Genomic DNA, 21,428 nt, shown 5'->3' on the forward strand with positions numbered 1-21,428 from the left:
CATGATGTGGCTGTGTCCTGTCTTCTCCCTCATTCACAGAAATCACACTAGTGGGTGCCTTATGCCCTGTCATTGCTTGGGGAGGGGCACGCCCAGAGAGCCCAGGCTGAGGGCGCAGGTTGAAGTAGCCTTCTCCCAAGTGGAGCTCTACCCAGCCAGGAATGGAGGCTGGAGAAGAGGGACAACTTTCACTCACTAGTCTTCCCAGAAGAGGTAAACAGGGGCTGGGGACCAGAATGTCCCTGAGAGATAGGGCCCTGAATTTAGAGTCCAAGTCGTGAGTCACCTCTCCTCTCCCCAAAGCGTGTCCGTGTTCTTTGGATTGTGGAATTCCTCAATGCAAAATGGGAAAAATAGGCGGGGGTGCAGTGGCTCAGGCCTGTAATCCCAGCTACTTGGGAGGCTAAGGCAGAGGATCACTTGAGCCCAGGAGTTTGAGGTTGTAGTGAGCCATAGTCACACCACTGCACTCTAGCCTGGGTGACAGAGCGAGATCATGTCTAAAAAAAAAAAAAAAAGATAAAAACTGATGCTGGGTGAGATGGCTCACACCTGTAATCCCAACACTTTGGGAGGCCGAGGAGGGCAGATCACCTGAGGTCAGGAGTTTGAGACTAGCCTGGAAAACATGGCAAAACCTTGTCTCCATTAAAAACATGGGGTGGTGCATAACTGTAGTCCCAGCTACTTGGGGAGCTGAGGAGTGCAGGAGAATCACTTGAACCTGGGAGGCAGAAGTTGCAGTGAGCCGAGATCATGTCACTGCACTCCAGCCTGGGCAACAGAGCGAGACTCCATCTCAAAAATAAAAATAAAATGAAATGGAAAAAATAAAGGTGCCAGCTTCGAAGGTACAAGCAATAAGGGATGTCACTCCTATTGGGAGTGACGTGGAAGAAAACAGGCTCAGAGATGCTACGTGACTGGCCCAAGATCACACAGCATGCAAAGACCAGCTGGGGGTAAAAGGGATGGGAGTTAAGAAGGGAAGAGGAGAAGGCTCGGAGTGAGGAGACATTCCAAGACTAGGATCCAGGAAATGCCAGGAAGGAGTAAGGAGGCGGAAAGCGGAGGGCCTGGGGGGCCAGAAGGAGGGGGAGAGATTCCCAGCCAGTCCCAAAACGGCAAGTGGCAGCTAGGACCCAGGAGAGCAGGGCGTTCCACAGAATTAAGGGGTGGCTGACCTCTGAGGCCCTTCCTGATGTCAATATTTTATGTTTCAAGAATGCCACCCTCCACCATTCTGAGTCCAGTTCTACAACCCCGGGGCCCATCAGGGTCCCTTGGAACTTGCGGAGGACCCCAGCTTCATATTCTCCAAGGACCCTGAAACTTGAAGTTTTAATGTTTCTTCTGGTGAAGAGTGTCCTTCCTACCGTAGTGACAGGATGGAGCAGAGAATGTGTCCAGCCAGCTGCCGGCAGCCTGTCGCTCGCTGGAAATTAGTGTCGGAGTCAATCCTATAATTTTCCCCTGAGGAGTACAATTATGCCTCATCGTTCTTCTGTGCAAGTTAAAAGCATTAATTTACTCGATGTACACATTACATGTACCACAAGTTTTCAAACTCTGTTTTGGCATTTTCATTTTCTGAAATATAGGGAATTCCAGAAAATGCATCTGAGAGGCCTGCAGAGTCCCTTCTCCCCGTGCCCCTCCAATTCTACCACTCTCTGATCCCGAGTCGGTCTTGCATTGCTGCTTTTGCAGGCGTAGGGAAGGCTTGGGTGAAAGTGCAGGAGAATGTCCCTGTCGCCTACAAGGCCAGCCTTCGGCATCCCAAAGATTAAAAGTTTTTTATGGCCTCCAGCCTGGGGCTCTGGTTCTGGCCTCTGGGCAGTCAAGGAGGGCCATGCAGGACCGCAGATGGATTCCTCACACTACCCACTCCTGTCTTTATTGGCATGAGCCACCTGAACTCCTTAGGCAAGGACAAGGACGGCCAAGGCAGTCTGGCCAGATCCAGGGAGTCAGGGTGGTGAGTTAGCCCACTGGGGTGTGGGGGTCAGGGGGGTGAGCTAGCCCACTGGAGTGTGGGGCATCAGGATGGTGAGCTAGCCCTCTGGGGTGGGGGGTGGACAGGGTAGTGAGCTAGCCCACTGGGGTGGGGGGTGGACATAGTGGAGAGCTAGCCCACTGGGGTCAGTGGTGGACAGGGTGGTGAGCTAGCCCACTGGGGTGGGGGGTGGGGGTGGACAAGGTGGTGAACTAACCCACTGGGGTCAGGGGTGGACAGGGTGGTGGGCTAGCCCACTGGGGTGTGGGGTTGGACCTGCAGCACATGCTGAGTGGAGGATTCCTAAGGGTTTCCTAGGCTGGGATACCCTGGGGCACACAATTACCCTAAACACAAATGTTTCTCCAAATAACCAGTTCACACAGCCCCTGGGGGAATGAATCACTTCCTGTGATGTCATCCCTACACACCCATCTCCTGGAGGGCTCAGACTCCCAGCGGCTCAGGTGACAAGCAACACCTCCTCTTCTGGGGGCTTCCCTCCTCCCACCAGTAAGAGCAACTGGAAACTCCATAGTCACCACCAACACCCAGGTGAAGGTTCCTGAAGGGCTCTTGGGTGGAGGTGCCCCGTGGGCTCACTCAGGATCCCAGAGCAACCTCTGCCTCCCAGAGTCCACCAGAGCACAACAGCTATGAATAGCCCAGGCAACTTCCTGTTGCCCCTTCGCTGGGCCAGGGCCTGTGTTTGAGGATGCTAAGGAGCTTTACAGACACCCTATGCTCCCAGCACATGCAGTCTGAGATGTCCTTGTCTCCTCCCACCCTCTCAGGTGTGAGGGAAAGAACAGATGCTGGAGAAAAGGGAACTCACAGAGCTACCAGAGCTGTGAGCACTGCCAGGGCACCCATGGTGCGAGGGGCCTTATACATGCGTGGTCTCATTTATCTTCCCCTGAACCCATTATAACTGGCCTTATTGTTTCTTCATTTTCAGATGTGGAAACTGAGGCTCAGAAGTACAGCAGCTTGCCCAGGGTCACACAGCCAAGCCTGGAGCCAGCCTGAGAATGGAGTGTGTTCGACTCCGGAGTCTGGGTATTTCACCTCCACAGTGAATTGCAGAGTGGACTCGGCTATCTCACGGGAGCTCAGATGAGGAAATGAAACCCACAAAAGACTAATAACTTTGCCCGCATCAGGCAGGAAGTCAGTGGCAGAGCTAAGACCAGGTCTCCTAGCTCCCCATGAAATGCTTCTGGCCTTAGCAGCACCGTGTAGAGCCAGAGGTTCTGAAATCACCTTCTAGAAACAGTCATGCCCTCAGATGAGAGCAGAAGCCTGAAATAAGAAGAAGGGGGCCTGCAAGGGACCGTTTTCCTACTCTTGGTGTGAAAGTAGATTCCCAGATACAATGTGGGATGCCTAGTTAGATTTCAGCTTCAGCGGCCAGGCACGGTGGCTCACGCCGGTAATCCCAGCACTTTGGGAGGCCGAGGTGGGTGGATCACTTGAGGTCAGGAGTTTGAGACCAGCCTGGCCAACATGGTGAAATCCCATCTCTACTAAAAATACAAAAATTAGCAGGGTGATGGCGGGTGCCTGTAATCCCAGCTACTTGGGAGGCTGAGGCAGGGAATTGCTTGAACCCAGGAGGCAGAGGTTGCAGTGAGTCAAGGTTGCACCATTACACTCCAGCCTAGGCGACAGAGTGAGACTCCATCTCAAAAAAAAAAAAAAAAAAAGATTTCAGCTTCAGCTAAACAGCAGATTTTTTTTTTTTAGTAGAAATATCTCCCATGCAATATACTAAAAAAGCTTTTTGTTATTTATCTGAAATTCAGACTCAACTAGGCATCCTGTATTTTTATTTGCTGAATCTGGCAAGCCTATGTTAACAGGGCAGGAGACAATGGGGTCTCTGCTAGCCACCTAGACCCGAGAGACCCAGTCCCCCACACCAGGGCTCCCAGCAGCAACTTAGAGTCAAGGTTTGGTTTCCATGGCTCCTGGTTCTCCTCCCTAGCCCTGCCACTGGGGTCACAGACCACTGGCCAACAGAGAAGCAGGAAGGGCTTCTCGGGCAGAGGATCACTGGAGGCCAGGTGGGCAGCTGGGTCCTGCATACCTTAGCCAGACCAGCAGGTACAGGGGCTGAGTCCCAAGAGGGAAATAGGAGCTCAGATCCCACCCAGTAACAGACCCCCAGCCCCCAGCTCCTCTTTGAGGGAGACTCCCACCACGAGCCCCCTATCTCAAGGGGTTCAACCCCACCTGGTCCAGCAGGGATGGAATCCATAGACAGCCTGTCAGAGTTGGAAGTGCCGCCAGAGATCACCAAACCCAATTCCCTTAGTGGTCAGGTAGGGAAATTAGTCTCCGAGTCCCCATCTGGGCACAGCCAGCACAGGAAAGATTTGGGTCAACAGGAGAAGCAAATGCTACTGCTGCCTCCTCAGATGTCATCATTGCCACCATCACCGCCATCATCGCCATCATCACTGTTCATCACCATAATCACTGTCATCACCATCATGTCACAGCAAACACGATCCCCAGCCTTCTTGCTCCAGGTTCTCTCCTCATATTAATTCACTGAATATTTCCTAACCACTCCCTCCTGTTTGGAATCAATCTAGTTACCCCTGGCTGACCTCCAAGGATCAAGCTACCACACATGTCCCTTTGCCTCAGAGAGATGGGGGCCTGGCAAGAAGTTGAGGGATGGGGGGACCAGTTCTCTTCCCCGTCTTGAGCCATCTGATGTTCCACACAAGTTCTACCTAGGTGTCAGAATTCAGGGCCCAGATCCCAAAGCCCGACCCGAGGGCTCAGAGGACTCTTATCCAGGGGCTTGAGGCCAATGTCCTGAGCCCAGTGTCCAGAAGCTGGGGCCCCAAGGAGGACCTGACCAGACCCTAGTTCCTTCCTCCCAGGCTCCATAGCCAAGTCCACCTTCTCTGCTATCTCCTGCCAGCATCCTCTCCAATGTGCCTGACTTGTCTATCAGGCACCCACCCCATTGACCTCCATTCTAAATCAGCTCTCTGTAGCCAGGTGAGTGCCTCCCAGCTCTTACCTGTGAATGTCCACCTGTGCCGAGACTCCCACCACACACACAGCATGGGTAGGCATCTTCAGGGATAGCTGCGCAGCTCTCTTTGGGGCCATCCTGTCACCTGGCTCCCAGCCTCCTAAAACAGCTCCGGCTCCCCAGCTCCCGTCCTGGGCACTTCTTCGCCGGGAAGAAGTGTGAGTTCTGACGGGTTGGTGCCTCCTCCTCCCTTTTAATTTCACCCTGCAACCTGATTAGCTTGCCTGAGCCTGGTCCCCACCTCCTGGCTCCACACCCTCCTCATTCAGGGCTGTCAATCCAGGAGGTCAGGGTGCCCATGGCCTCTCTGGGAGATGGGGAAGGGGAGCTTCAGCTGGGGGCCCCGGGTGGAGCAGGGCTCAGCTGCCAACAGGAGACCCTCCAGAGCTCCCCAGCAGCCCCATCTTCCCCTCCAAAGACTCCTTGTGCCTGAACCCCTATTGCAATGATGTCAGTGTTTCTGAGGACTGACTATGTGCGGGCTCTGCCTCTAACCACCTGTGATCCTTATCAAATCTTTTAACCTCTCTGTGACTCAGCTGCCTCATGTGTAAGTTGGCAGCTGTAACAGTAGTACCTGTCCCACTGTGTTGATGTGGGAAAGACATGAGTTATATGTAAGAAGATTAGCACAGCTCCTGGCTCTTGGTGTTCACTAAAATGCTAACAACTATGACTTGTATCCTCATTTTGCAGGTAAGAGAATCATGGCTGCAGGTCTCACTGCTAGTAAGTGGTAGAGTTAGAATTCCACGCAGGTTCACCCGTCTCACCACACAATACCACCCGCCCCCCCAGGTGAGGGAAGGCCCTTGTGCCCAGACTCCACAGACAGCAGAAGCCACCCCAGGCAAGCTTGGGGAGCCAGAGAGGAGGGAACTTGAAAAAGAGCTCAGAGTAATGACCTGGGAGCATGGACTCATTCCTGAAAATCCCTCTTCTTTCAGCTCAGCACAGCAAGCTTCAGCCTGCTCTGAGGCTCTTTGCAGAACTTCATTTGTTAATTTGACAAGTGTTTGTTAATCATCTTTTATGTGTTCGGCACTCATTTAGGTGGTGAGGATACAATTATGAACAAAAAAGACCATGGTTCCTACTCTGACAACATTTATATTCTGGGGGAGACAGACCATAGGTGAAGTTAAATGAGTAAAGTGGGTATGACATTAGATGGTGCACTGAGGTTCTTCCCATTATTCAAGCGAGGGATGGCGTGACTTGGTCCCAGGGTAACAGGGAAGGTGGTGGGAAGTGGTTGGATCCCGAATGTATCTTGAAGGTAGAGCCGATGAGGTTTGCTGATGAGTTGGATGTGGGTGTGAGAGAGAGAGTGGTCAAGGATCACTGGAGTATTTGAGACCTGAGCAACTAGAAGGATGGAGTTGTCATCAGAGAGATGGGGAAGACTGCAGGAAGGAAAGCAGGGCAGGGAGCTTGGCCATTCTCTGTTGGACTCATTCAACATGAGATATCTGTTAGCCAAAGCTTGGGGTAGAGGTGGTGAATTGCAGGTGACATGTTCCCTTCATATCGGGCATCAGGGGTAATGAGAAGAGCCGTTCCCTCTGGAATCACAGGACACCCCTCCTCAGTAATGTGGTCCTCTCCTTCCAGGGGGCTGTTATACAGAGTGGGAAAGGGGGCACAGAAACCAGAACTCTGGTGTCCACAGGGCTGGGGTGGGAGGGCAGCAAAGAGCAAGAAAGAGAGAGACAGAGGAGAAACAGCCTTGCCTGAGGAGTTGTCAGTCTGATGGAAGATGTGGGGGACACACAGTCCCTGCCTGCAGGAACCCCAGCCTGATTAGGGAAACAGGAAATGTTAAAATGGCATACACATTTTTTTGGTTACTTTTGATTTTGAAGATCTTTTTGAAATAATCTTTCTTATTGCAAATATTATTGATCTGTAAATTCATTACACCTAAAGGCACCAAGACAAAGTCTAATTTTACCCCATGGATACAGAACTCAGGGAAACAGGTGTTCAGGGATGGTTTTCCATCACCCAAACCCCAAACCCCAATTTACCAGGACCTCAGTCGTTTTGTTTAATAGCATTTATTGACATAATCGTGTCCATTTCATATGGAATGGAATGCGGAATGGAAAAAGCAGGTTCCTGCAGAACATATGGGTGTGTTCCCATTAGAGAAGATTAAACGGATGGATGGATGGATGGATGGATGGATGGATGGATGGATGGATAGATGGATGGATGGATGGACAGACAGATGGATAGGTGAAAGACAGGAAAAAGGGAGGGAGGAAGAAAGGCAGGCTGGTGCATAAAGAGCTGTCTAAAAAGATGATGATGATGATGGTGATGATGACAACAATAACGATGATGCAAACACATATGTGGCCCTCACCATGTGCCACTGTTTTAAGACCTTTCTATGTATTCATTTACCTAATCCTCACAATAATACTGGGTGGCAGGTATCAATCAAGCCTGGAATCCCAAGTTCAAATAGACCACATGGATGTGCAGGATGTGCCCTTGGCCAGTGTGGGCAGGGCAAGGGCCCAGGTAGGTCATGGTGTCTTAAAAGAATGTTCTTTGGGCCGGGCGCAGTGGCTCATGCTTGTAATCCCAGCACTTTGGGAGGCCGAGGCGGGTGGATCATGAGTCAAGAGTTTGAGACCAGCCTGGCCAACATGGTGAAACCCCCTCTTTACTAAGAATACAAAAATTAGCCGGATGTGGTAGCGGGCACCTGTAATCCCAGCTACTCGGGAGGCTGAGGCAGGAGAATTGCTTGAACCTGGGAGGTGGAGGTTACAGTGAGCCAAGATTGCACAATTGCACTCCAGCCTGGGCAACAGAGCAAGACTCTGTCTCGGAAAAAAAAAAAAAAAAAAAAAAGAATGTTCTTTGAGATAGAAGAAAGAGAAAGGCGGCAAGGAGGGAAGAGCAGAAGGTAAGCAGGGAGGAGGAGAGGAGGATTGGCACATCTCTATTTTACAGCGAAAGAAACTGAGGCACAGAGAAGTTGAGGACCCTCGCAAGTCAACAGTTGGAAGTTGGTCCCATCGGGATTTGAGCCCAGGCCATCTGACCCTGGTGGGCTGATTGTTGACTAGATCCCTGGGAGGTAGAATATCAGGTCATTTCTTCCCCATGCTTTTGTGTATTGTTTGAATCACTTTCATGAGCAAACAACATTTTTACTGTTGGAGAAAAAAAAAAAATGAAGTCACCCTCATTATTCTGTCTTCAAGGAAAAATAAGATGCGTTTCCTCCTTTTGGCTTCTCTCCCCACCCTCTGCTATTCCTTCCCCGCCTCCCTTTTTCATTCTTCCAGCTCAAAGAACATTCTTTTAAGACACCATGACCCGCCTGGGCCCCTGCCCTGCCTACAGCTCACGAACACCACAACCTGCACACCCACGCTGTGGTCGCTTTGAACTTGGGATTTCAGCCTTGATCGGTCAGACTGGGGAGGAGCGAGGGTGGCAGACCTCTGTGACATCACTGCCCCCTTCTCCTCTGGAAGAGGACGTAAACCTGGGAGGCCGGCCCCCCTTGGCCTGAAACGGGGCCCCACGCAGGGTAGAGCCCGCTGCCCAATGACTAGGGGACTCTAAGATGACCCCAAGAAGCCCCTGGAACAACCCAAGAAACTGCTATAGGGAAGGTGTCTGGTGCTGGGGCTGCAATGGCCAGGGCCTCATTTTCCCTCTTCTTCAACAATTTTTTTTTTTTTTTTTTGAGCACCTAAAATGTGCCAGACATTATTCTGGCCCTGGGGATACCACAGTGAATAAAATAGATCAAGTCCATGTCCTCATGGGGCATCCCGGAGGGCAGGCAGGTAGAAAGCTGGTGGGATAGAAACTGATATCAGGAAGTGATTCGGACAAATAAAATAGAAGAGAGGAGGGGATGGGATGCTGTTTTAAGTCAAGTGATCAGAGAAGGCCAATCTGAAGAAATGATATTGGAGCAGAGATCTGGAAATGAGACCTTAGTGATAATGACATAAACATTTATTAGGTTACTATTGATTTTGAAGGTCTTTTTTGAAATAATCTTTCCTATTGCAAACGTTATTGATCTGCAAAGCACATTACACCTAAAGGCACCAAGGCAAGTTCTAAGTTTACTCCACGGATACAGAGCCCAGGAAAACAGGTGTCTACGGACTAAGATTCCATGAACCTAGTGTGGCAAGCCGGGTTTCCATTAGCAGCCAGAGCAGCCACTCTCTGTCTCGCACACACGCAGAGAGAGCCCTTTCCTCTCATTCTGATGAATGCATAAGTTAAACATTAGAGAACTGAAGAAAATGGTGTCCAAGTATGAGGGCTGGAATGTGAAAACAAACCCGTTAAGACCACGCCTGGGTTTTCTCAGACCCGAAAGTCTGATGAAATAATGAAAGTATTCTTACACATACACCTCATACCAGGGCCCATTTAGGATTAAGAAACTTTCTGCTGGGCGCAGTGGCTCATGCCTGTAATCTCAGCACTTTGGGAGGGTGAGGTGCATGGATCACTTGAAGCTAGGAGTTCCAGACCAGCCTGGGCAACATGGCGAAACCCTATCTCTACTAAAAATATAAACTAGCCAGATGTGGTGGTGTGCACCTGTAGTCCCAGCTACTCAGGAGGCTGAGACATGAGAATTGGTGGAACCCAGGGGCAGAGGTAGCAGTCAGCTGAGATCATGTCACTGTACTCCAGCCTGGGCAACAGAGTGAGGCTCTGTCTCAAAAAAAAAAGATTAAGAAACTTTCCAAGGCTCTAGAAAAAGCTTCCCAGACCCTAGACCCTAAAGATTAGATAAAGATGGAATGAAACAGACCTACTCGCTGGTAAGGTGTACTCCCACACGTAGGCATACAGCTTAGAATGTATACAACACCGGAGAAAAACTTGTACTTTCAAGTGGGTCTGGTGAGTTACTCCGACCTTCTCCCTGTAACCGGTTGCAGAAATAAACTCCCTTCTTTCTCAATCTGCCTGCATCTCCTTATTGGATCATGAGAGCAAGCAACCTGACCTCATTCATCCAGAAACACTAGGATCACCCCCGACAGCTCCCCAGTCTCCCTATCTACAAAATGGGCTGTTACGCTAGATCAGAGTTTCCAAACTCAGACACCTTCGGGGAGCAGGCAGATTATATAAATGTGTGACGTTACCAGCTGGGAGACAATAGGGAGGGGTGGTCACTGCTGCAGAGGGAACAGAGCCTGCTGGGTTAATGAGAAACATTAAGTCAGTGTTTCTCAGGAACAGAATACTGAGGTCAAACAAAACCAACCGGTAGGCCAGACCCAGCCCTTGGGCCATGAGTTTGGGCCCCTAGCATTGGTTATTGTGTGTTGGTGGGTAAGGAGAGGGGTGGACGGAATAACTCTGGCTGGGGAAGTCATTTGATACCCTTGAGGGTAAGCAACGTGGGCCCCAGGGAGCCTTGGCACCATCAGGGCATGGAAATTGCCTGCCTCAGATCTTGGGACCAATCAGGGTAAGTTCTGGGGCTACTCTTGTGTTGCTGACACTAGCTGTGGGCTCTTATGGTCTGGGAGACCTCTCCCTAACACACACACACACACACACACACACACACACACACACACTGCCTGCTGTGCCTGAGCTCACCTAGGACTCCATGGAGGAAGGTAGGGGGGATCAGCAGAGCCCAGTTCTTGTAACCCCCTGTCTGAGGCCGTTCTCCCCTTCCAGCACCCCCAGGGTACCACAGGGACAGTTCCACTTGTTCTCCAGGATCCTCCAACTTCAAGCTGGAAGGGTCCCCGAAACTATCAATGCAGTCCCTTCACTTCCAGCTGGGTAAACCACAGCACGGAGAGAAGCAGTGACTCACCCAGGGTGACACAGTAAAGTCACAAGAAGCTAGATTTGGATCCAAAGTCTTCATTCATTCAACAAACATCTATGAGGCACTTTTTATATGCAGGTGCCGTTCCAGAAGTCAGAGTCCTGGACATCTGCTGAGTCTGCTCAGCTCCCTGTGTTGACCCAACCCCTTCCTGTGCTCCTGGCACCCAGGGCAGGATCCTGGACCTTCTGGTGAATGGGGGAGAAATCTTGGGGGTTCTGACTTGGCCATTGTGAGAAAATGGGGTACCCACTGATTCCCACAGGGCCAGAGGGTGGGCCGGAGGCTCTAATGGCAGGAAGTGGTGAGGACCATGAGTCACCCAACTCAATCCACACTGTCCCCTCAGCACCCGAAATCCAGACCAGGCTCTGCTGGGCACCGCGGACCTGCGGGAATTACCAATTCCCTCCTCAGGTCGGGGGACATCCCGGGCTCCGTGTGCCAGCATCAGCAAGTAGGGTTAATGACACCATTCATGGGGCAGGGCGGGACATGGCACAGCTCCAGCTGAGCAGGCTTGTGTCCTCTGCCCTCGGGGGGCTGTGACCAGGCGAGTCATCCCCACAGGTGGCCAACTCAGCAGCCTCCAAGCACATCAGCCCCTTCCCTGCCCCCAGCTGACTTTTCCCATCTCAGCAAATGGCGCCACCTCCACCCTAGTCACCCAAGCCAGCCCAGGCAACCTCTCCCTCCCACTCCCTCACACCTCCTAACCGTCAGCTCCCCCTCCCAAACATCTCTTGACCCTTCCTTTCCTCTTTGCCCCCATCCTCACCTCCACCATCACCATCCTGGTTCCAGCCACCATCTCTCAGCTGAGACCTCAGCAGCTCCTGGTCTCCCTGGCCCCAGGCTTACTGCATTCCTTGCCGCAAGCAGTCATGTTCCCTCTGACACGTGTATTCGATTGCATCATTCCCCTGCTGAAAAGCCTTCCCTGGATCCCCCCAAGATAGAAGAGGACTAAAGGGCCCTACCATCTAGGGTTCCAATCTGGGCACAGCTGCTTCTCCAATTTCAGGAGTCTGGGCAAGTGATTTAACTTCTCCGAGGCTCAGTCTCTTAAATGGTAAAATTTGAATTTATTTATTTATATATTTGTTTATTATTTTGAGATGGAGTCTCACTTTGTAGCCCAGGCTGGAGTACAGTGGCACAATCTCGCCTCACTGCAACTTCTGCCACTCAGATTCAAGCAATCCTCCTGCCTCAGCCTTCCATGTAGCTAGGATGTCAAGCATGTACCACCACGCCCAGGCAATTTTTGTATTTTTAGTAGAGACAGGGTTTCGCTGTGTTAGCCAAGCTGGTCTGGAACTCCTGACCTCAGGTGATCCGCCTGCCTCGGCCTCCCAAAGTGCTGAGATTACAGGTGTGAGCCACTGCGCCTGGCTTAAAATCTGGAATAATTTAGAAGTAAGAAATAACATATGTAAAAGGTGCCTGGCATATGCTTGATGCTCAAGACATAGACACTTTGTGTGGCATTCAAGGCCCCTGAGACCAGCCTCTGAGGGACCTCTTTTCACTCAGTGCCCAACCTTTGTCCCGATCAAAATTCCTCTGGGCATTCCTGCTGCCCCCTCTGGGGGATTGCTCCCTGATCTGGGAGTCTCTGTGAATCTCTGCCCATCACCAACCTTCCTGCCCTCCCTTTCCCTCCCCTAACTCCACCTTTTCCCCTCCAGCACCTACTCCACAGGAAGACTCAGCATTTCCACTTCTTTTATAGATTTACATCTCACATCCTAATAAAAAAAATTAAGACTGCCTATAAAGTATACCCTGAATAAGATGAGTTTTTTTGTTTTTTGTTTTTCAAGTGAGGAAATTAAGTCAAATAATGAGGAAAGAAAGAAAAAGACAGGTCTGGACATCCTGTCAGGTTGGTAGATTTCACTGTGAGTTCCCTGGTGGCCCAGGTGAAAAAGAAAATATAACTGGTTTTAGGAATCATGGTGTTCACAAAGTAAAACTCAACCAGTTGAGGGAAAAAAGCCCTGCTCTTCTAGGCCCTGAGAACTGAGGGAAATCCATCCCTTCCCACCTTGGGTGAGGTTTAATGGATGGGGAAAGTGTGGAATATTGAACCATCTGGTTCACAGCATTCTTATATTCGGGTCTGGCTTGATCCATGGGTTTATTTTGGGATGGGATGTCTATAGAAATATGTGTTTTGGGCCGGGCATGGTGGCTCACGCCTGTAATCCCAGCACTTTGGGAGGCCGAGGTGGGCGGATCACAAGGTCAGGAGATCGAGACTATCCTGGCTAACATGGTGAAATCCCGTCTCTACTAAAAATACAAAAAATTAGCCGGGTGTGGTGGCGGGCACCTGTAGTCCTAGCTACTCGGGAGGCTGAGGCAGGAGAATGGCATGAACTGGGGAGATAGAGCTTGCAGTGAGCCGAGATGGTGCCACTGCACTCCATCCTGGGCAACAGAGCGAGACTCCGTCTCAAAAAAAAAAAAAGAAATATGTGTTTTGGGTCCTTCAGACTCTTCTCCATGAGAATTCTTTGTTTTAACCAAACCTTTGTTTGAATAGTGCCAGGGAATGTGGGGTTTCCCTCCCGGACATTGGCTCTTCCTTGCAGCTGCCAGAGCAGCGACCCAAAGTCACCTAAAGTCAGTCAACCTGGGGCTAGAGTTGAGGTCCCACCGTGAGAATCAGCACAGGTCCAGCACCTTCTACTGATTCACTAAGAGCTGGGGGACACTCATACCTGGAAAGGGGGTGGGGGACAGCACCTCTGTAGGGTATCCCCAGTGCAGGGCTCACATATCGGCAGCCCCTTCAGTGAAGGCCCCTTGGACTGGCTGCCTCCTTGAACATGTGGAGACAGAGGCAGAGAGTGACTTGCCATAAACCACACAGCCAGGGAGAGGCAAACCGAGGTAAAAGACAGAAAACCAGAGTTAGAAACTTGAATTCTTGGGCCCCTTGCCACGCTTTCTTGAAAAACTCTTCTTTTTCTTTCACAGGGGCAGCTCTGCCTAATGGAGACTCTCCATCTAGATCCGGCCCATCCACTGTGGTTCTCACGATCCAGGTTGCTGGCAAGACACTGTCTCACAAGACCTTCATGGGACAGAAGGGCCCAGTATCTTTCCCAAAATCACTCATTTATTCAGCAGACATTTCTTGGGCCCCTAGCATGGGCCGGGTAATGAACAGATGAAAAGGAGCTGGTCGCAGGCTGCTTTATAGGTGAGCGTGGTTGATGGGGAGTGTGGAAATGTGAACATATTGTTACCAGGGGGTTGGTTATTCCACCATGATAAAGGGAGGGAAGGGATACTGATAATGGGAGCCAGCATGTATTGAGCACTTATGGTATGCCAACTCTGACTAAGCACTTTGCAGACATCATCCTTAATCCTTGCAACAGACCCGGGAGGGGAGCACTGCTGTTGTCCCTGCTTTGCAGAGGGGGAAAATCTAGTGTCAGAGTTTAAGCAATGTGGCCAAGGTCTCTTGGTAATTAGGATGGAAGCAGAGAAGCGACCCCAGTCCATGGAACTTCGGAGCTTGTATTTTAGTTGCTCCATCCAACTGGCTCCGAGGAGGATGAGGCCAGAGGGTGCCTGTGTCCCTTCATGGGTTGCTGGTGCTTATAGGCTGCAGGGACTGCCAGCCCCAGCCCCTCCCATTGTGTCACACACCCCCAACTTCAGCCCTGCCAAAGATGTCATTGTCCGGTGTCTGGTCCCTTGGCCCCCAGCAGCCCTCCTGGACAGAGGCCTGGTGGCAACAGGGTTCAAGAGACACCCAGTTTCCCCACACCATTAAGGTCCTCTGAGCACTGGCCACCCAACTCCATCACCTCTTAGAGCCTGGAGCCTCCCAGGGCATGAGTGTAGACCTTCCAGTTCCTGCCGGCCTTGGAAAGGGCCAGGGTTGGGGTCTAGCCCAGAGCTAGGAAAGAGCCCCATCTCAGAAAGGGCCCTGATGGCTGGGGTGAGGGAATGGGGGTACACACACTCCCAGAAAGTCAGGAAAGGAGAAAGCTAGAGATAACTCACAAGTCCCAGGGGCTTTGCATTTAACCCAGATGATATAATAGACACTCAGGACAAAGCAGGCAGGTGTCAAAGCCTACCTGCTCATCTCTTCCCCTCCAGAAGACCCTGTAACCCTGGTGCAGCAGCCTGAGGTTGCATAGATCCTCTCAGAAAGTCACCAGTCTGTTTGTCACTAATAAGAAGGCCCAGAGAGGGCAAGCAATTGGCCCAAGGCCACACAGCCCGTGTTCTTTCCCCTACAACCAGGGAGAGAGGAAGTGGCACCAGGGGTGGAGGGGAAGAAACAATGGTTACAGGTGGGGCAAGCCACACCAGTAGTGGACAGAGCATGGGGACAGTGGCAGGCCCCACCCAAGGCTACTACTCACCATCTGGGTGACCATGGTAGACGCTTCACCACTCTGGGCCTTTACAATACATGCCCCTTGACACCTCCCAGGGAGGTGGCTGTGCTTACCTCCCAATCTGCTGATATTTATAAAGCACCACCAGGCACTCAGTACATATTAGTCCCCATCCTGATCCCTCGTGATCTACCTCCTCCAGGAAGCCCTCCCAGATGGCTCTGGCTCCCAGGGAATGTGCTGTTCTCTAAGCAGCCCCCACAGGCTCCTGGGCTGGGAAATTACCTGTTTCAACTCTATTCCCCTTGTCACTCTGGTAAGTAGGACTGCACATTCCAAAAGGACACGGAAAGGGACCTGCTAGGCCTTTGGCTCAGGGGGCCAGGAAGCTGATGTCAGTAAAAAACATCTAGATTTGCAGTGGTATGAGAGCTCTCAGCTGCCCATCCCACAGCTGGCCAGTAGCCCCCACGTTCCCTGGGAAAAGGATTCAGCTGCCGCTCAGCAGAGCTCCTAGTCTGGCCCCCATCGCCCTGACTGGGGCACTCAGCGTCATCTGACAGGAGAGTTCCTGCTTCTTCGCACCCCAGCCTGAGCCTGTGGCTCAGTGAAGCCAGAGGGGCCCCTGGAGAGGACAGCATGGGAGGAGAACGGGAGTGCAGGGGACAAAGACATACAGAGAAATGAATGGAAACAGAAAGAAGCAGACTGAAAACAGAGAGACAGAGACAGAGAAAGCCCAAAACAGGGACAAAAGAGAGAGAGAGAGAACCCGGCGAAGGAAGAGAGATGAAGAGAAAGGCAGAGACAGTGAGGTGCAAAGACAGACCGAGACAACCAGAGACTGAGATGGAGAGGGACAAACTGAAGGACAGAGGGAGGAACAGAACAAAGAAAGACAGAGACCCTGCGAGGGAGAGCAGGAGACAGCTCCCAGGCAGGCAGAACAGAGCCCAGGAACCCTGGGGCCCCAGAGCCCATGTGTTCCCTCTCCACTTTCTGCTTCCCTGGGGGCTCCCCTTTCCCAAGCCTGCTGCTCCCGGCACTCAGGCCGGGCTGGAGGAGACAGGTAATGATCACTGAACTTGTGCATGGGCTGGGTGCTGGGGCCACGCCCCCTTGACACCTCCCAGGTGGATGGCTGTACTTGTCCCTAATGTGCAGATGAAGAAACTGAGGCGGGGAGCCATCAGGTAACTTGGCCAACGACACTGAATGTTAGGGTGCAGGCAAGAGGGTCATGGATAAGGAGATTGAGGCCCAGAGAGGGGTGGTGCCTGGCTCTGGGTCACACAGCAGCCAGCTGCAGAGCCTGGGGCTGGAAGCCGGTTCCCCTGGCACCTTGCCTGGCTCCTAAGAAAACAAAGCGAATCTCATTAAGTCTTTGGTAATGAGGCTCCAGGTCTTATCAGACGGGCGGTGGCCAACACTCCAGAAACTGTCAACGCCCCCTCCGCGTTCTCCATGCCCACCTCCTGCCTCCCACTCTCTTTTCTGGGAAGGGCGCCTCTGGGACCACCCAAACTCGCCCTCTCTTCTAGGAACCAGGTCCCTGTCAGTGGCATCTCCATCTCCCCACACCCTGCTCTCCAGCCTGGACACCCGTGTAGAGCCGACAAGCAGCAGGGTGGCCATTTGTACACCCCCCACAGTGACATCAGCGAAGCGTGTCCTCAGGCTCCCCGCAAAGACCTAGGCCCCCTGGAGAAAGGGAAGGAAGGTCAGCACGCTGACTCACATTGAGTGGCAGCTCTTGGCACACACCTTCGCTTGCCGTGGCCTCTTGCATCCCACAAGGAAGGGACAGGTGAGCAAAGCATGGCTAAGAGAGGAAGAGAGTCCCACAGGTCATTCAGGCCAGTCGCCCAACCCTGAGCTCATGCTCCTGCCATTACCAGGACCCCAGACTGTTTTCCTGTGTGTCCTGGTCCCATCCCTGTCCTGAGCCAAAGTGTGGGCCGCCTCGCCCTGCAGCCCTTCCTCCTCCACGTATATGCCCTGTGTCCTGGGATACAGCAGGCCGGGAAGAGGGGACCCTTCCTGGCTGGGGGACAAGACAAGTCAGAGATCCTCTTGGGCCATGGTGGTCCAGTCTAGGCCGTGGTTTTCCTGTGTGCATCATTTGGGTGGAGGGGGTAGCGTGATGGCCTCTGAGGGTCCTTAGGCTCAACCTCTCCTGAACTTCACCTTGCCTGCATGCCCTCTGGGGCCTGGGGTCCTCATTTCCACCCTCCAAGGTGGCCCTGGTGCCTCGTAGGCTGATTCCAGGTTTCCAGAGCCTTCAGGAGACAGCACTTCTGGCTCCCGGGGGTCAGGGAGCATCTAGGCATGGACGCTGTGATCTGCCTGGCCTCCTACCCCAGCCTCCTGACCCATGGAGGGAGGGGGTTGGGAACAAGAATGCAGGGAGTCTGCCTGAGGCTGCTCAGGGCTGCACCACACACTCTCACGTGTCCCCAACCTGGCATGCTGCTGCTGGCATGGGACGCAGCCTCATGTCCTCTCAGAACTCCCAATCTGGGGCTGGCAGCGTCTGGCAGAGTCTGATGCAGACGCAGAGATTACAAGACAGCTCTTCCCAGACAAGCATGATGCCCAAAAGACCACCCAGATGGCTAAACAGCAGAAAGGAGCTTTACTGGTGGTATGAATTTGCACACCAGGAAGAGACGGTCTCTGGCGTGCTCCGGAGGTGCTCTCTCTCAGGAGAGGAAAAGGGCAGGTTGGGTTTTGTGCCTCTCGGAGCCCGTATCACGCAATAGAGTCATACATATTCAGCAGGTTTGGGGAAAAGGCTATCTATATTTATGAAGGGAGGGGAGCGTATGCACACAGGCACACCCCACGTTCACTTTGGGCTAGGGTTCTAGTACTAAAATGAGGTGGAATTTGGTTCTTTACAGTAAAAGGTGTAGGACCCAAAGACATTTTGTTTGCGGACTCTATAAGCTGCTGAAATGGCTTAAGGACTGCAGTTGCGTATCAGAAGAGGATTTTTGCGGCTAGGTGCAATGGCTCATGCCTCTAATCCCAGCACTTTGGGAGACCAAGGTGGGTGGATTGCTTGGAGTTTGAGACCAGCCTGAGCAACATGGCGAAACCCCGTCTCTACAAAAAATAAAAGAAAATCACGAGGCATGGTGGTGCATGCCTATAATCCCAGCTACTTGGGAGGCTGAGGTGTAAGGATCATATGAAGGTCGAGGATGTAGTGAGCCGTGTTCATGCCACTGAACAGCAGCTTGGGCAACAGAGTGAGACCCTGTCTCAAAAAAAAAAAGAAAAGGAAGAAGAAGAAGAGGAAGATGAAGGAGGAGGAGGAGGAGAGGAGGAAGAAGAAAAAGAAGAGGAAGAAGAAGAAGGAGGAGGAGGAAGAGGAGGAGAAGGAGGAGGTGGAGAAGGAGAAGAAGAAAGAAGAAGAAAGAAGAAAGAAGAAAGAAGAAAGAAGAAGAAGAAGAAGAAGAAGAAGAAGAAGAAGAAGAAGAAGAAGAAGAAGAAGAAGAAGAAGAAGAAGAAGAAGAAGAAGAAGAAGAAAGAAGAAGAAGAAAATGTTTGTAAGGCAGTTCCTCCATCTGGTCAGAGCTATAGTGGTCTGGGTTGTAAATATAAGTCAGGAAGGATGAGACGATTTGCCTGACAGTTCTTATTATTGGGAGTTTAGCAAGGGTGTGGTTATTTTTGAGATGGAGTCTCACTCAGTCTGTTACCCAGGCTGGAGTGCAGTGGCACAATCTTGGCTCATTGCAAACTCCACCTCCCAGGTTCAAGCGATTCTCCTGCCTCAGCCTCCTGAGCAGCTGGGATGACAGGCATGCACCACCACCACCCAGCTAATTTTTGTATTTTCAGTAAAGACGGGCTTGTCTCGAACTCCTGCCTTAGTCTCCCAAAGTGCTAGGATTACAGGCATGAGCCATCACGCCCCGCCAGGTGTGGTTATTCTTGCAGTGGTAGGAATTTAGGGAGTTGCCATGCCAACCAGGCCTTGAACCTTCTGCCTGTAGGTAACTTTTATTTCCTTAACCTTGGGGTCCATCTTAGTTGATAAAGGGGCATCTATTTTGGTGTCTCAGATGATGAACATAGAGAGGCCCCCCCAGGACCATGGGCTCTGGGTCCAGCCGTGGTCGGGAGCCTTCCTTGGAGGTGACAGTGGAGCAGCAGCGTGAAGAAGGGACTGGGTGTCAGGCCTCTGTGTCCAGCACACCCCTTGTTTCCCTGTCGTCACTCTGGGCCAGCCCCACCCCCTACCTGCTCCCAGGTGTTCACAGTACCTCCTTCCTAGATAAGCTACAGACAATGTCAGAGCTGTTGGGCCCTTAATGACACATGGGCCACTAGAGTAGAGAACTGAGAAGGAAGCTGGGTGGTACCAGGTGAGCTAGGAACAGGGCCCAGGCTAGAATGCAGGGCTTGTGCCCTGCCCAGTGCCCTGTGCACTGCCGTTTTGTGCCTGTTCTCAGACTCCAGGACACGATGCCCCCAAGCCTGCCAAGGTGCCCCCCATCATTCATGCACTGATTGGCCATGGGCTTCTTTCATGTCCTGGGCCTGGCTTTCATGCATGCTCACCCCCTGTGGCCTCAGTGTGGCCCCTTCACTCCAATGTGTTGGCCTCTGTCCCCATGCCACTCAGCCCCCCTTGAGTCCCCATCAGGGCTGGCAGCCTGAGGAGTGGGAGGGGAAGTCTGGCTGTGCCTGACATGGCAAGTTTTCCCAGGAGAGGTGAAGATTTCTAAACTGGACCCAGCTTTCCAGAGCATTCACCAGCCTGGTCCCACCCCCACTCCCCACCAAAGCATCTGCCCTCCTGGCTGGGTCTGACTTACCCGCACTGAGCACCAGGAACTGGATTCCAGGGCCAAGAATTTGACCACATCCTGGTGAGTCCAGCCTGACATTCCCCAAAACAGGGTGGAAACCAAGGGAGGGATCAGCAGATGAGCACACATTCAGCTGATGGAGTCAAGGAATCTTCTAAAAGCAGCACTCACTACAAGGGATTTAAAAACCCAGCCCAGAAAATAAGCATAGGGAAACCCTTGCTTTTCACTTTACCTGGGTTCTGAAGAAATCTTAAGAAAACTTTTGTAAGTAAATCAAAAGTTACTTTGGTGAGGGGAGCCGACCCCTTAATAGCCACCTTTATTTCTTGCTCATTCTAAATGCCTGTCTCCTCCATCACGGTTGAGCTGTCTTCAAGAATGAGGGCCACATCATACTCTTTCTGATAACCTGGCACCCAGCACAGGGCCTGGCCCATTCATTATTGGTGCTCTTGGAATTAGCTGATGAATAAGCAAGTTAAATTTGCTAATAGAGGAAGCAACTCACAATCCTTATATCTGACAAAGAGCTCACATCCAGAATTTATAAGAATAGCTACAAATAAATATGAAAAAGACAAACCTCCTGATTTTTTTAATGAGCAAAAAAAATTCACCAGGCATGGTGGCTCACGTCTGTAATCTCAGCACTTTGGGAGGCCAAGGTGGGCAGATCACCTGAAGTCAGGAGCTCAAGACTAGCCTGGCCAACATAGCAAAACCCTGTCTCTACTAAAAATACAAAAATTAGCCGGATGTGGTGGTACACGCCTACAGTCCTAGCTACTCAGGAGGCTGAGGCAGGAGAATGGCTTGTACCGGGGAGGCGGAGGTTGCAGTGAGTCAAGATTATGCCACTGCACTCCAGCCTAGGTGACAAAGTGAGACTCTATTCCCCCAAAAACGAAAAAAAAATTGAACAAGCACTTCACTTAAAAACAGTAAAAGAAACCAAGAGGCCAATAACATAGGAAAAGATGCTTGACTTCTTTAGTCACCAGGGAGATGCAAATGAAAACAAAAAGGAGACTCTACCACACTACCACCAGGATGGCCAAAGTTAAAAAGTCTCACAATACCAAGTGTTGGCAATGTGGATGTGGAAAAAATAGAACTCTCAGACACTCCCTGTGAGAAAGGAAATTGGTAGGATCACATTGGAAAACTGTTGGCAGTATCTGTTAGAGTTGGAGCACAACACATACTTTCCCTGTGATATATGTCCCCACCCAAATCTCATATCAAATCGTGATCCCCACGTGTCAAGGGAAGAATCTGGTGGGAGGTGATTGGAGCATGGGGGTAGGTTCCCCCATAGTCT

At 51.6% G+C, this 21,428-nt stretch overlaps 1 protein-coding gene and 1 pseudogene across 4 annotated transcripts in view; both read right to left on the reverse strand.

Moving 5' to 3' along the window:
• The window catches only part of PADI1 (peptidyl arginine deiminase 1), a 45,692-nt gene extending 33,789 nt beyond the window's left edge, over positions 1-11,903 (reverse strand). For 2 of the 4 annotated variants that reach the window (XM_038004305.2, XM_038003918.2), the window contains exon 1: positions 11,687-11,903. In XM_038004305.2, coding sequence (XP_037860233.2) covers positions 11,687-11,719 — 33 coding nt within the window. In that variant the 5' untranslated portion in view covers positions 11,720-11,903. Of the gene's footprint in view, positions 1-5,036; positions 5,246-11,686 lie in introns of those variants that run through there. The other 2 variants (XM_007980318.3, XM_007980319.3) reach the window with 2 other exon arrangements.
• Positions 11,904-15,716: 3,813 nt separating this feature from the next.
• Positions 15,717-17,479, reverse strand: LOC103225972 (uncharacterized; annotated as a pseudogene).
• Positions 17,480-21,428: the final 3,949 nt, after the last annotated feature.

Source organism: Chlorocebus sabaeus, chromosome 20 (genome assembly GCF_047675955.1).
Source record: "Chlorocebus sabaeus isolate Y175 chromosome 20, mChlSab1.0.hap1, whole genome shotgun sequence".
Classification (NCBI taxonomy): domain Eukaryota; kingdom Metazoa; phylum Chordata; class Mammalia; order Primates; family Cercopithecidae; genus Chlorocebus; species Chlorocebus sabaeus.